This window comes from Hyla sarda, chromosome 4 (genome assembly GCF_029499605.1).
Source record: "Hyla sarda isolate aHylSar1 chromosome 4, aHylSar1.hap1, whole genome shotgun sequence".
In the NCBI taxonomy this organism is placed as follows: domain Eukaryota; kingdom Metazoa; phylum Chordata; class Amphibia; order Anura; family Hylidae; genus Hyla; species Hyla sarda.
In genome coordinates this window covers 404,610,324-404,626,030 of record NC_079192.1, presented here as the reverse complement: position 1 = coordinate 404,626,030, position 15,707 = coordinate 404,610,324, and the positions used below count along the sequence as shown (strand labels likewise).

The following is a 15,707-nucleotide window of genomic DNA, read 5'->3' as shown; positions in this document are numbered from 1 at the left end:
TAAAGTGATGTAATATAGAAGAGCTTGTATATTAGGATGTGGAGTTACAGATTTCCAGTCTCCAAGGTGATGAATTATGTGATCTCCTTGTTGGAGCTGCGGGGCAGGAGCTGTCACCTCTGATCGGGCTCCGGGGAGTGTTCGGGCCGCCAGGAGAGGAGAGAGATGCCGCAATATAATCCGGGGAGAAAAAGGAGAAAGGGGAAAGTGATAGAGAGAACGGGGATAAAGTCACCATTATACTTATATATGACATGTCTAATAGACGTGTTGGGCGCGTATGTTCGCAATGCGAATATTTATCTTGAATATTTGCATTTCTCTTTTTTTTTTGTCATATCACAGTGATCATCCCTCCCTGCTTCAAGCTTATGGTTTAAACAAGGCTCCAATACTCGTTACAGTGTCAGACATTCACATATGGGCCTATGAGACTGATCATGTTTGCTGAAGATCACGCGATATTGTGCATGCTAATTTTATGGCGCATAGTAAAAAAAAAGGCCTCAAATTGTACGAATATTTGTCAATATATTAGCGAAATATCGCGAATTCTAATGTGGCCTATTCCACTCAATGTCTATGAGAGAAAATGCCATATATCGGCCTCTATTCCGGACACTGTTTGGGGCCGTGTACCCCTCATTCCCCCGAGGAGTCCGGGGAATATTGGTCTTTATATAGGAAAGTGTTTTATTTCTTTTCTGTTTAGTTTTTTCTTCCAGTATCAGCTGGAGGACTATGAACCCTGCGCTGCTGTTAGTTATCGGGGTGAAAGGTCACAGGAGGATTGTGTCCTCTATGGAAAGGGTTCAGGTCTTTTATTAGGACAGATTTTGTTACGTTCATTGTTCTTGTTAAGATCCTGATAGATGGGGAATTATTTATCATATATTGGGGGTACAGTCCACATAAAACATAGGCCGCTCTTTTTCTGTAATTTCTTATAGATAGAAACTGACGTGAATTCCTCCGGTCTGACCCCAGATCACGTGGGGTTATACATTTTTAGTGGCGGCTGCAACACTGGGAAACCCTGATCCACACCCGCAGGTCCTTAGGAGATCTTCAGGTAGGTTACAATTTTATCCTCAGAATAACTTGGAACATTGATCAGAATATTGGATTAATTTGTCTATGAAGTTGCGACTTTTTGCTCAGGGAATAGTATAATTTAATGCGGAAGATTTTTTTTTAGCCCGTATTATCACAAACCTAAAACTAATAATCATAAATCTAGAATATATAATAGTTATTCTGAAAAAAGAAGTATAAATGACTGTTATCATTTAGTTTAAAGCTCCATAGGGTCTTCTTGTCTCTTATACAGAATGGGCAGCAGGAGGCCGCGGCTGTAACACAATGACCTGTCCCTACTACACAAGTCATATGGGAGATATCTGTTGTATTATTGTCATTTTTTTTTTAAATAATACATTATTAATTTATTATATATATCTGCAAGAGATCGCCCAGTGTGAACCCTGATCTTGCGGTTGTTTTACAATCCATTTTATTCCGCTGCACATCCAATCAGACAAGGGCATCTAGAGGTCAGCAGCTTTCCTTCCTACACACAGTCAGGAAAGGGACTAGAGAGGCCGCCGAATTCCTTCTTCTATACAGAATTGTTCTGCCATTTGTAAGTCGGCTAGATCTTTACATATATTCCACATTGAACGGGGATTGGCCGATTAAGTCACATGCTCTGTTCTAACAAATCCAATAATTCTTCCCCATAACTGTCAATCTCAATCACCAATTAGAATGGTTTCTATAATTGAGCAGAGATCTAATTGCTTATTAAGATTGACAGTTAGAGGAAAGTATCTGTCTATTGGCCAGAACCGAGCATGTGACATCATCATGTGACTTCATCATCCAATTCCCATTCAGTTGTGGAATATTTAAACCTCTGCTAGTATTAAAAAAAAGGCAGAATAATTTTGTATAGCACCTCTGTGTAATGTAATTAAAAATAATATAATTTAATAATAAATAGTATTAAAAAATCACATATGTATATAAAAGAAATCAAGGACGCAGTTGGTCATTGGTGTCCCTGGGGGCCCCATGTGCTGAAACTCTGCAGGCGGCTGCCCTCAATTCACATTTTGTCAGCAGTAGTCATAAGCTGTTCTATTCACTGACAGCAGTAGTCATAAGTAGTTCTATTCACTGACAGCAGTAGTCATAAGCAGTTCTATTCACTGACAGCAGTAGTCATAAGTAGTTCTATTCACTGACAGCAGTAGTCATAAGCTGTTCTATTCACTGACAGCAGTAGTCATAAGCTGTTCTATTCACTGACAGCAGTAGTCATAAGTAGTTCTATTCACTGACAGCAGTAGTCATCAGCAGTTCTATTCACTGACAACAGTAGTCATAAGCAGTTCTATTCACTGACAGCAGTAGTCATAAGCTGTTCTATTCACTGACAGCAGTAGTCATCAGCAGTTCTATTCATTGACAGCATTAGACATAAGCTGTTCTATTCACTGACAACAGTAGTCATAAGCAGTTCTATTCACTGACACCAGTAGTCATAAGCTGTTCTATTCACTGACAACAGTAGTCATAAGCAGTTCTATTCACTGACAGCAATAGTCATAAGCTGTTCTATTCACTGACAGCAGTATTCATAAGCAGTTCTATTCACTGACAGCAGTAGTCATAAGCTGTTCTATTCACTGGCAGCAGTAGTCATAAGCTGTTCTATTCACAGACAGCAGTAGTCATAAGCGGTTCTATTCACTGACAACATTAGTCATAAGCTGTTCTATTCTCTGACAGCAGTAGTCATAAGCTGTTCTATTCACTGACAGTAGTAATAAGCGGTTCTATTCACTGACAGTAGTAATAAGCGGTTCTATTCACTGACAGTAGTAGTCATAAGCTGTTCTATTCACTGACAGCAGTAGTCATAAGTAGTTCTATTCACTGACAGCAGTAGTCATAAGCAGTTCTATTCACTGACAGCAGTAGTCATAAGCTGTTCTATTCACAGACAGCAGTAGTAATAAGCAGTTCTATTCACTGACAGCAGTAGTCATAAGCTGTTCTATTCACTGACAGTAGTAGTCATAAGCTGTTCTATTCACTGACAGCAGTAGTCATAAGTTGTTCTATTCACTGACAGCAGTAGTCATAAGTATTTCTATTCACTGACAACATTAGTCATAAGCTGTTCTATTCTCTGACAGCAGTAGTCATAAGCTGTTCTATTCACTGACAGTAGTAATAAGCGGTTCTATTCACTGACAGTAGTAATAAGCGGTTCTATTCACTGACAGTAGTAGTCATAAGCTGTTCTATTCACTGACAGCAGTAGTCATAAGTTGTTCTATTCACTGACAGCAGTAGTCATAAGTATTTCTATTCACTGACAACATTAGTCATAAGCTGTTCTATTCTCTGACAGCAGTAGTCATAAGCTGTTCTATTCACTGACAGTAGTAATAAGCGGTTCTATTCACTGACAGTAGTAATAAGCGGTTCTATTCACTGACAGTAGTAGTCATAAGCTGTTCTATTCACTGACAGCAGTAGTCATAAGTTGTTCTATTCACTGACAGCAGTAGTCATAAGTATTTCTATTCACTGACAGCTTTTTTTTTTATACAGTTTGTCATTACACTAAATGTAACTACTGATGATCAGGACTGAACAGTGTAGAACCATCACCACCGCCTGTGCAGAGGCCAGTATATATCATCTCAGGTGTATAATACATCTCTATAATGTGGAATATATGACCCCAGTAGTGCACATGAATCCCCTGTGTCATACGGGTAATGTACAAGCAGTTCATATAATGGAGATATTATGTGAGTTACAAATTACAATAGGATCCTGGAGACCATCAGTTATTAGAATAGGGATCCGGAGATAGAATAGGGACACTGTTATCGCTGAGGATGATGGGGATGATTGTCAACTACATTACAGTCTGGACAATTGAGATGTTCAGTCCTTGAGAAAGGCGCAAATAATCGACGTAACCTGTGACAGCAGTAATTACATCTGTAACGACGTTCAGCACCGAAGTAGTTAACAGCACCTCCACCAACTGTTCTGGGACCACATAGTCGGGGCAGGAGGCACTAGGACCCAGCGCTCTGCAGGGAAGACCTCACCCCTGGGCGCTGTCCAGTAATATCAGTGACCCTCGTATTCTACAGCCAAAGGGGACAAATCTGGGGACAAGTTCTGCTTCACTGCGACTCGGCTTCTACGGACTAAAGTGCATAGAACAGTTCTGATGTAGACAATATATACAGTATAAAGCGGCTGCACTGATAGAATATCAGCCACAAATATAACAAGGATAATTCTAGCAGATAGAAGCCCCAGCTCTATTATAGACAATGTGGCGGCTCTTAGAAGAGCCTTTGGGGTGACAGCAGGAGGCGGAGCAGGTTACTTGGCGCTGGTGTTCTCTGCAGTTAACCCCCTCAGTACTGAATTATATTCAGTTACTATAGTGATGTAAATCGTGTGATCCGCAGTGTAATGCGCCTGTGTGATCGGTGCTGCTGGCTTCAGTCTCCCGACACCTGTGACTGTAATTGATGCATAGAGGACACTAAAGGGTTAACTCTAGGCGGAGGGGAAACTGTTGGGGCCGATCAGGGGGATTCTAGTGAGGCGGAGAGGAGAGAGGACACTATGTCCGGGGCTGACCTCACAATGGTGGGTGTATACGGGGTCTTCCCTGCAGAGTATATAGAGGAGCCGCGTCCCTGTCCTATTCCAGACCTGATACCGATCACACCCTGCAGCCCGACACTGCTGAGAATGCGGCGGGGAAAGCTATCCTGTATTTTATACATTGTCATTTTGTTGTTATTTAATGTACTAAATTCCGATATTATGTCACTCAGCTGCAAGAGATCGCCCAGTGTGAACCCTGATCGTGCGGTTGTTTTACAATCCATTTTAACTGTCAGCGATCACCGTGTATTTAGACCTGATGAAGTCTTAGTGGGGGGGAGAGATTCCCGGGCCCGTCATTGATAAAAATCCTCCCCGATGTGAATATAACGCGTGTCCGTGTGAATATAGCGCTAATAGAAAAGCTCAGGACTAATCTATTATTAGTAAATCATCTCCTAGACCTCCGGTGTTCTCTATCCGAATAAGTGTCCGAGAATCTCAGCCTCCTGGGAGGGAAGGGATAGAGAATGGGATACTAATAATGGAAGGGAAAAGAATGGAGCAAAAGGAACAATTAAATTCGAATAAAAAGAGGAAAGTTACAGGGAATAATATATATATATATATATATATATATATATATATATATATATATATATATATATATTATACACATACCATTTATTATGAAGCATAAAAGTAATCTCAGGACCCTGTGGTTACTAATGTTATTGGTTAAAATAGACCCCACCGATCTCTCCCCTTCAGGCTTCCCATGCACGGCCGATTTATTCACAAGCTGAGCCGAGACAGCAGGAGGGTGAGCGTACACCGGCCTTTTACTATTAATTCAGGACTATAATTTACGAATATTGCGCATGGACTCACAATTTCATTGGTAGCATACACACAGTGCGATATCATACATTGTGTCCAACCAAAACTATTCAAATGGTGTTTTATGTTTCTTTATTGGAATTAATATTGAGACATTTTCTTAGTAACAAAGTGTTTCTAGTGTCTCATTCGTTACATCTAACGGGATTGTTACTTTTTATAACAGCTCAGCCTTTCCTTCACATCACCGATCTGTCTGTTTTACTAGTGCAATAATGGGTTAACTATTTTATGTGATTACTATCTATTTCAACTATAATACTAGTATCTAAAGGGCTCTGAGATGACTATTATGTTTCATGATCAATGTTATTGTTCTCCTAGAGACCCAGCTAAGACTATCTAGTTTACTACAACTTTCCTCGTTTTATTCTTAATTATATTTGTGTCATTTATATTTTTATTTATTCATTATTCTCATTCTACAGCGATAACTGTAGAATGAGCGGGAAAATAACAGTTCTATAGCCGGATACCGAGCTCTTATTGGCTGATCTCCGGCCGGTGCATTGCCGTGGAATGAGATTTGCCATAGAATGAGATGGTCCGCCTCCATCACATCCTATTGGCTCTCTCTTGTCACTTGACATATTTAAACGTCACGCATCGATGCGCACAGCAGTGTCAGTTTGGCTATCACAGGGAGAGGATCTCCTCTCCCTGTGATAGCTGAAGCTGTACGGAGCTCTCATGGCCTCTGTGGCCCGACAGAAGTTCACACATGTACTCAGCTCATACGGCTGCCTCATATACATTTACTGTTGATCCACAGCGCTATCGGGATCCCTATGCCCGATGGCGCTGTCATCAGGATCCCCACGCCCGCAGCTCTACACCCCGTCCCCCGCAGCTGTACTCCCCGTCCCCCGCATCTCTACTTCCCGTCCCCCGCAGCTCTACTCCCCGTCCCCCGCAGCTCTACTCCCCGTCCCCCGCAGCTCTACTCCCCGTCCTACGCAGCTGTACTCCCCGTCCCCTGTGAACGCTCAGGGAGCGATCCACAGCGCTATGGGGATTCCTACGCCCGATGGCGCTGTGATCAGTGTGCGTCCCCGCGAGCGCCCCATGCCCGCAGCTGTACTCCCCGTCCCTCCGTAGCTCTACTCCCCGTCCCGTTAACGCTCAGGGAGCGGGGAACAGAAAGTAGAGCATCGGGCGCAGGTAAAGTAGTACTGCGCATGCGCAGCACTACGCAAATAACTTAACCTGCGCCCGATGCTCTACTTTCTGTTTCCCGCTCCCTGAGTGTTAACGGGACGGGGAGTAGAGCTGCGGGGGGCGGAGGACGGGGAGTAGAGCTGCGGGCGTGGGGCGCTCGCGGGGACGCACACTGATGACAGCGCCATCGGGCATCGGGATCCCGATAGCGCTGTGGATCAACAGTAAATGTATAGGAACCAGCCGTATGAGCTACGTAAATGTGTGAACTTCTGTCGGGCCACAGAGGCCATGAGAGCTCCGTACAGCTTCAGCTATCACAGGGTGAGGAGATCCTCTCCCTGTGATAGCCAAACTGACACTGCTGTGCGCATCGATGCGTGCCGTTTAAATATGTCACGTGACAAGAGAGAGCCAATAGGATTATTCCCGGTCACTGTATACAGCGAGTGCCGGGATCTTTATGTAACCAACGATAGAGAAGCGCTGACCCCCTGATCGGCTGGATGGAGGCAGCGCTGTGTAATGTGGCTGGAGATCCGATGTGTTCAGGAGCTTCCATTACACAGGAGGCTACAGTATAGGGGGCGCCATCTCTACACTGCGGTCCCGTCTATTGTGGAGGATCCGTAAACTATATCGTGAGAAAACGTATTCATTACGAGACTTAACCCTTCCAATACAAACTACATTCTGCACAACCCACACGGTGTCCTATACTAGATAAAATGTGCCGGATGTTGTTTAATCCCTATAACAGCCCAGATCCCTATCACACCCGAGATCAGCGGCGCCAGCTCTGTAGGAGACAATGTGGTGGCTCTTAGAAGAGCCTTTGGTGTTCGGGATGATCTGGGATAAGCGGTGATCACTTGCTCTTGGCCGCTTTGCTGCTCTCGGTCTTCTTGGGCAGCAGCACGGCCTGGATGTTGGGCAGGACGCCTCCCTGGGCGATGGTCACCCCACCCAGCAGCTTGTTCAGCTCCTCGTCATTGCGCACGGCCAGCTGCAGGTGACGGGGGATGATGCGGGTCTTCTTGTTGTCCCGGGCGGCGTTACCGGCCAATTCCAGGATCTCAGCGGTTAAATACTCCAGCACAGCGGCCAGGTAGACCGGAGCACCGGCGCCCACCCTCTCGGCATAGTTCCCTTTGCGGAGAAGTCTGTGCACACGACCGACGGGGAACTGGAGTCCTGCCCGGGATGAGCGGGTCTTTGCCTTAGCCCGAACCTTCCCTCCTTGTTTGCCGCGTCCAGACATAATTAATACTGAAAACTAAATACTCAAGAGAAGTCTCTCTGTGATGTAACTGAGATATTCCCTAGCATCCCTCAGCAGCACAATGTGGGGGGGTGTCTCCGCCCCTGTGAGCAAATGGGACCTGGGATTTTTTAATGATTTAAATAAAAAAATACCCCGGAACCTCCCCCCCCCCCCTGGTATAAAGCACCAGGATCACACTAGAACAGTGAGTTTTTTGTCTGTCCTATTGTGAGCATGGACGTTCCACGCTCCCCCTACCTACTTTCTCTTTTCTTGCAGGTGATCCGCCGGTTTGCTGCACGCCGTCATCTTTCCTGGGTCCGGGAGGATTCGCGGACCCCACGCTAGCCGCACTTCCGGTTTCTGCGCCATTTTCCTGTAGCCCGAGGATTGCGGGACGTCACTTCCGGCGGATCCGTACAGAGCAGTATAGAGTTCTTATTAGGGGGAGCCCAAATATGTTAGAGATCAAGGGTGCTTAGGTGATATGGTTAGGTAAAGGTTTCCTAGAGTTGAGGTAAGAGATTTGATTTATTATTAAGTTTCCGGGCACAGGACCCGGAAGTGGGAGGGGCTTATATATTTTTTGGCGCAATTTGCAGCTACTTAAACGCCCCCTAGCCTGGCTCTGGTCTCTTGGAGCCAGAAGACTATTGTCTGAAAGCTACTAGACGTTTACCCTATTCGGTGTGTTGTTTCCACACTTAATATACCTGAGAAATAGGTATTCTTACTGCCCTGATAGGAGGAGTCCATTTATACTTGCGAGTTGATTTTTTCCCTTACATTTTAAATCCTTTCTCTTACCTCTTAGATGTCTTCTATGGATTCTGGAGGCTCTGGAGGGCGTAGGGAGACCCATGGGAAATCCTCCCACAAGAGGAAGCATTTGGAGTGTAACTCATGCAAGACTCCCCTTCCAGACGGATACGATTATCCTATTTGTTCCACATGTCGCCCCAGGTTACCACCAGACACTGAGCCTTCTATGCAGGACATGTTCTGCTGGGTTAAGGATTTTGTTTTTTCTTCCATCAAAGAATTGAAGGATTCATTAACCACTGCTCCTCCTCCTAAGAAGAAGCCCAGACTAAGCGATAGGCCTGTAGTTGTACACTCTGATGAAGAATTCAGGGTTATAGATGAGACAAAATCATCTAGTTCAGAGGAAGAGGAGCTTCAGGGGAAAGTATTTTTTCCTATGGAGAAGTTTCCGAAATTTATCAGAGCTGTGCAAGCAGAGAATGCACCAGCCACCCGCGAGGACGCTCCTTCTACCTCCAGGGGGCCTAGAGTTTTCCCGATTGAGGACACGGTCCTAGACTTAATGAAGGCAGAATGGATCAACCCAGAGAAGGCACCTGTTATAAATAAAAGGTTTAAAACTCTTTACCCCATGGATCAGGAAAGATCTAAGGATTGGGTCAACCCACCAAAGGTGGATTACGCCATCGCCAAACTTTCTAAGAGAACCATTATCCCATCTGATGATGGTTCTAGTCTCAAGGATCCCATGGACCGACGCATGGAGGTCACTCTCAGAAGATCGTATACAGCATCTTCCAGCCAGTGTGCTGTAGGGAATGCCTCCTTTGAGGTCATAAGAGCTATGAGATCTTGGCTTTCAAGAATACAGGATGACATAGACTCTGGGGTCAGTAGACAGGACTTACTTAGGTCCTTTAAATATGTTAACCTAGGTATGGACTACCTATATGACTCAAATTGTCAACAGGTGAAGCTAGCTTCTAGAAACATGGCCCTATCTTCAGCTGCTAGGAGGGCTCTTTGGTTAAGACCATGGCCTGGAGACAGTCATTCCAAGTACATTCTTGGTAATCTGGAGTTCAATCCGGCTAAATTATTTGGTCCTGAACTTGACACCATTATGGAGGAGCTCTCCAATAAAAGGGGAAGAACCTTCCTTTATCAGAGAAGTCCTATCGCGGGCGCTATAATCAACCCAGGAGAGATCGATCTCCACAAGGTAACAGGCAATATAGAGGTTCTGGACGTGGCAGAGGATCAGGATCCTCAAGGAAGGGATCATCTAGAGCCAGAGGCTCAAAGAAGCCAGAATTCTGACGCGAGAAGTCTACCTGTAGGCGGGCGCCTTCATTTTTTTCTCAAGACTTGGAAAACTCTAATAAAAGATGTTTGGGTCATAAATGTAGTGGAGAATGGTTATTTCTTTCCCCTAACGTATCTCCCTCCAGAGAGGTGTCTAATATCCCCCTCTCTAGCTTCTGCAAAACAGGAGGCTTTAGAGGAAGCCATCCTAGAGCTTATCTCAAGTTCTGCGGTAGAACCTGTTCCCAGACACGAGAGGGGCACGGGGGTCTATTCCCCAGTGTTCCTAGTACCCAAGCCTGGAAGAAAATGGAGGCTTATAATAGACCTCAGGTTTCTCAATCAATTTATAGTCAAGAAGAAATTTCGGATGGAGACTATAAGATCAGTAAAATCCCTCATTCTGAGAGACGATTACATGGCGTCATTAGACCTAAAAGACGCCTATTTTCACATTCCCATATTTCCAGGGCACAGGAAATTCCTAAGAATTGCTGTCTTTATCAAGGGAATTCTCCATCATCTCCAGTTCAAGGTTCTGCCATTTGGCATTTCCACAGCCCCGTTCGTATTCACAAAGGTGGTTTCATCCATGATGGCGATTCTCAGAAGACAGGGCATCAGAATCATACCCTATTTAGACGATTGGCTTTTTCTAGCCAAAACTCAGGAGGAGCTCAGCCATCACATCACCACCACACTAGACTTACTCCACAGTTTAGGTTGGATAGTGAATCTTCAGAAATCCAGACTATTTCCCACAAAGGAAATAACCTTTTTAGGGTTCTACTTGGATTCCCACAACATGAGAATCTATCTGTCTCCAGCACGGAAGGACAGGATATCCAGGGGATATCAATTCCTTCGAGTACCCCGCAAGGTGTCACTGAGGACTCTCATGAGATTCCTAGGACTCCTATCCTCCTCAGTAGAAGCTGTCCCTTGGGCACTCTGGCACATGAGACCTCTCCAGACAGAGGTTCTCCAGGCCTGGGACAGGAGGAGTTCCTCTCTAGAGAGGTGTCTAAAACTTTCTCCCACAGTCCGCAGATCTCTAAACTGGTGGGCGAACCCCCAGGACGGAATGTCTCTGGTAGAACCTCAGTGGTCAATCCTAACGACAGACGCCTCAGGGTCAGGATGGGGAGCCCACCTTGTAGGGAGAAAGGTGAATGGCTGGTGGAGTACAGAAGAACTTCCTCTCTCTTCCAATATAAAGGAACTAAGGGCAATATATTATGCCCTTCTCCACTTCGCCCCCTCTCTCCTGGGACAAGCCGTCAAAATAAGGACGGACAACATGTCGGCTGTTTACTACATAAACAAGCAGGGAGGGACAAGATCAGTTCCACTGCTTCAAGAGGTGGCAAAGATCTTTCGATGGGCCGAGACTCGAGTTCTCAGGCTCTCCGCAGTCCACATAAGGGGAGTACACAATATCATAGCAGACCGTCTAAGCAGAGGTCTTACGGTACCGGGAGAATGGACTCTAGACCAGGATATATTCCTTCAGCTCATAGACCGCTGGGGTCTCCCGGAAATAGATCTTATGGCCACAAGATCCAATCGCAAACTAGACAAGTTCTGCTCCCTTTACCAGATGGACAAACCTCTCTATCTGGATGCAATGTCGATCCCATGGAATTTCAAACTGGCCTACATATTCCCTCCTATCTCGATGATACCCAGGGTATTAATGAAGATCAGGCAGGATCAGGCCTCTGTGATTGCCATCATTCCCTTTTGGCCAAAAAGATCCTGGTTCTCCCAGCTCATTCAGATGAGCAAGGGAATATACTGGAAACTTCCTGTCAGGCAGAATCTTGTGTCTCAGGGCACTCAGTTCTGCCACAATCTCAAGACGCTCAATCTGACAGCATGGAAGTTGATTGGTCCTTATTAAAAGCCAGAGGGTTTTCGGACCGCATCCTTGAAACACTATCTCACTCTAGGAGTGAGGCAACCAACAAGGCCTATGCTAGAATCAAAAAGATTTTTTTTCTCCTGGTGTGTCACCAAGAAGATCAATGCTTCTTCTCCATCCACTCCATCAATTCTCGAATTTTTACAGGATGGATTTGACAGAGGTCTCTCTCCAAATTCCATCAAGGTCCAACTAGCCGCACTGTCGGCGACCTTACAAAGACGACTGTTTCAGGAACCAGTGATAAAGTCATTTATCAAGGCCATCACTAGAATTCGTCCTAGAGCGGTGAAACCTGTGACACCCTGGGATCTGGCATTGGTCTTGCAACAATTGTGTGTTCAACCCTTTGAACCTTTAGAGGAAGTGGAACTTAGGTTCCTCACTCTTAAGGTGGTGCTACTTCTAGCTGTCACCACTGCCAAGAGAGTTGGTGAACTTCAAGCATTAGCTGCGGCAGAACCTTACACAGTTTCCTTGCAGGACAGAGTCCTTCTGAGATTCCTACCTTCTTTTTTGCCTAAGGTCCCCTCCTTCGCAAATATTAACCAGGTTATCTGTCTCCCAAAGTTTCCTGACTCTGAATCTTCCCAGAAGGACCTTACCTCCCTGGATCTGGTAAGATGCCTAAGGGTCTATCTAGATAGAACAAAACCATTCAGGAAAGCGGAGAATCTCCTCATTTTATTCCAGGGTGTAAAGAAGGGTGCCAAGGCATCTAAACCATCCATTTCAAGATGGATATGCGAATGCATAAATTTATGTTATACCTCTAGAGGGTTAACTTCACCAGAGTTCACCAGAGCGCTTTCTACGAGATCTGTTTCTGCCTCTTGGGCAGAGCGTAACTCTGTTCCCTTGGAACAGATCTGCCAGTCCGCAACCTGGAACTCTCCACTCACTTTTTTAAAACATTATAGAGTGGATACCTTTTTGTCTAGCGAAACTACTTTCGCTAAGTCTATTATACAAACTGCTATGCAGGAAAACCCTCCCTAGGGGTGATTCTTGCTAGATCCCCACATTGTGCTGCTGAGGGACGCTAGGGAAGACTAAATTTAGAAAGTTAATTTGTTTTCCCTTAGTCTCCTCAGCAGCACAAGCTTCCCTCCCTTATTTTATTTTTGCTTTATAATCTACTTACTGTTCTAGTGTGATCCTGGTGCTTTATACCAGGGGGGGGGGGGGAGGTTCCGGGGTATTTTTTTATTTAAATCATTAAAAAATCCCAGGTCCCATTTGCTCACAGGGGCGAAGACACACCCCCACATTGTGCTGCTGAGGAAACTAAGGGAAAACAAATTAACTTTCTAAATTTAGTCTTCTTTCTGCTGCCTTTTATATGTTTCTGCTCCGCCCTTCGGCTCCCGTAATTGGGTAGATTTGAATCCTGCCAATGGTGACGAGACTCTAAGAAACACCAATAAACTGCACTGGGCGGGGCTTAAGACGCTCCCACAGGTCACATGATTTTCTCCTCCAGTAGAACAGTGAGCAGACAGCATTTCTTATTTGCATGGGCTGCATATAAATACGGCTGCGGTGGGAGGAGGAGGCATCATTATTCTCTCTGTTCTAGTGAAGAAGGATTGTGACTGATCATCATGCCTGATCCCGCCAAGTCTGCACCAGCCCCCAAGAAAGGCTCTAAGAAAGCCGTGACCAAGACTCAGAAGAAGGACGGCAAGAAGCGGAGGAAGACCAGGAAGGAAAGCTATGCCATCTACGTGTACAAGGTGCTCAAGCAGGTCCATCCTGACACCGGCATCTCCTCCAAGGCCATGGGCATCATGAACTCCTTTGTCAACGATATCTTCGAGCGCATCGCAGGGGAAGCCTCCCGCCTGGCTCACTACAACAAGCGCTCCACCATCACCTCCCGGGAGATCCAGACCGCCGTGCGCCTGCTGCTGCCTGGAGAGCTGGCCAAGCACGCCGTGTCCGAGGGCACCAAGGCCGTCACCAAGTACACCAGCGCCAAGTAACCTGCTCCGCCTCCTGCTGTCACCCCAAAGGCTCTTCTAAGAGCCGCCACATTGTCTATAATAGAGCTGGGGCTTCTCCTGTCTGTATTCCCCGTATTCTCTTCTGTATATGTGGCCGCTATTCTGTCAGTACAGTCTATTGATACTATATATATTCTGCTCCGAGATCGGGTGAGATCAGAGCGGCGGCTGCGGTTCTCTCTGACTGCAGGATGTATATTCTCATGTGCCCACACGTCGTCTCTCCACGATCAATAAATCATTCACTGACCGGGGAATCTATTGATCGGTATCGCCGGGGTTTATTATGAGACTCTCATCCTACTGTGTGTGCACTGACTGGGAGGGAACAATAGAGAAACAAGGAGGATGAGGGTAGTAGTCAGCCACAGAATCAGCCTCTACATCTCGGGGAGATCTCTCCATTGTTATCGGGACCGCGCACACGGCTCATTGTTAACCCTTTAGTGGCATGTTTACTACAATGAAATGACAAAGGACCCGAGCCCGACTCTACACAGCAGGAAGGACACCACAGTATCAGAGTATTTCTCCGCTCATAGGCAGCATTAATTCTATATAAATCCCGATGGGCCAATGTTCATTTATTAATGCCCCTTTCCACACTCACACATTGGCTGATCACAGGATGTTCAGGGTTTGAATTTCCCGCTTCCTCCAGACCCGATAACAATGGAGAGATCCCCCTCATTCTCGTGTATGTCACCAATAAAGATCCTAATCCTATGCGCAATGCTCGCACAGCTGCCGTTGGTTATAATCTTTGGAAATTAATTATAGTCATGAATTATAAGTAAAAGTCTGGTGTAGATAACCGCACACCGCTCCCACTCATACACCGATCACCCTCCCGCTGTCTCGGTCTCAGCTTGTGAATAAACCGGCCGTGCATGGAAGCCTGAAGGGGAGAGATCAGTGGTGTCCAGGTGCGGTCTGGATGTTCCCAGTGATAATACTGGAGTAGAGTCCTCGCTAAAGAGTTAATGATGATTGAAAGTTGTCACAATCTAGCGCTTGTTTTTTGCGCAAATAAAAATGATTTTCCAGTTGTCTGGTCACATAGATGGGGGTAACCAGACGCATTTCAGTGGTTTAGATTATTATCTATTGTAACCAATAATACTAGTAGCCCTGTGATAACTTTTATGCTTCATGATAAATGTTTTATTTTTTGCCTCTTTCCTCGTTTTATTGGTATTAATTTTAATGTTCCATCTTGATTTTTTTTAAATCATATTTTAATTTTACTTTCAGAAGATTCATCCAAAGCTTTTCTATAGTTAACGCTATATTCACACGGACACGCGTTATAGCCAGATCGGGAAGCGTTTTTATCAATGACGGGCCCGGGAATCTCTCCCCCCCACTAAGACTTCATCAGGTCTAAATACACGGTGATCGCTGACAGGTAAAATAGATTGTAAAACAACCGCACGGTCAGTGTTCACACTGGGCGATCTTTTCCAGTAATTTAATACATAGAACAATAAAATAATGTATAAAAAATTATTTCCCCGCCGCCTCCTCTTCAGGTGAAGGGAGTCAGGCTGCTGGGGGAGGGTGCAGGATGTGATCGGTATCAGGTCTGGAATAGGACAGGGACGCGGCTCCTCTATATACTCTGCAGGGAAGATCCCGTATACACCCACCATTGTGATGTCAGCCCCGGACATAGTGTCCTCTCCGCCTCACTAGAATCCCCCTGATCGGCCCCAACAGTTTCCCCTCCGCC

The 15,707-nt window shown here is 45.4% G+C and overlaps 2 protein-coding genes across 2 annotated transcripts in view; one reads left to right on the top strand and one right to left on the bottom strand.

The window, feature by feature from the left end:
• Positions 1–15,707, bottom strand: part of LOC130267519 (uncharacterized) — a 125,018-nt gene that overhangs the window by 106,820 nt on the left and 2,491 nt on the right. The gene's annotated exons all lie outside the window — the stretch shown is intronic.
• LOC130267535 (histone H2B 1.1) lies at positions 13,574–14,050 on the top strand. The gene has a single exon (XM_056517482.1). It carries the CDS (start codon positions 13,574–13,576, stop codon positions 13,952–13,954), a length of 381 nt encoding a protein of 126 aa, XP_056373457.1. The 3' UTR covers positions 13,955–14,050.

Coding starts and splice junctions, on each gene's coding strand:
- LOC130267535 (XM_056517482.1), top strand. CDS start 13,574: ATGCCTGATCCCGCCAAGTCTGCACCAGCCCCCAAGAAAGGCTCTAAG.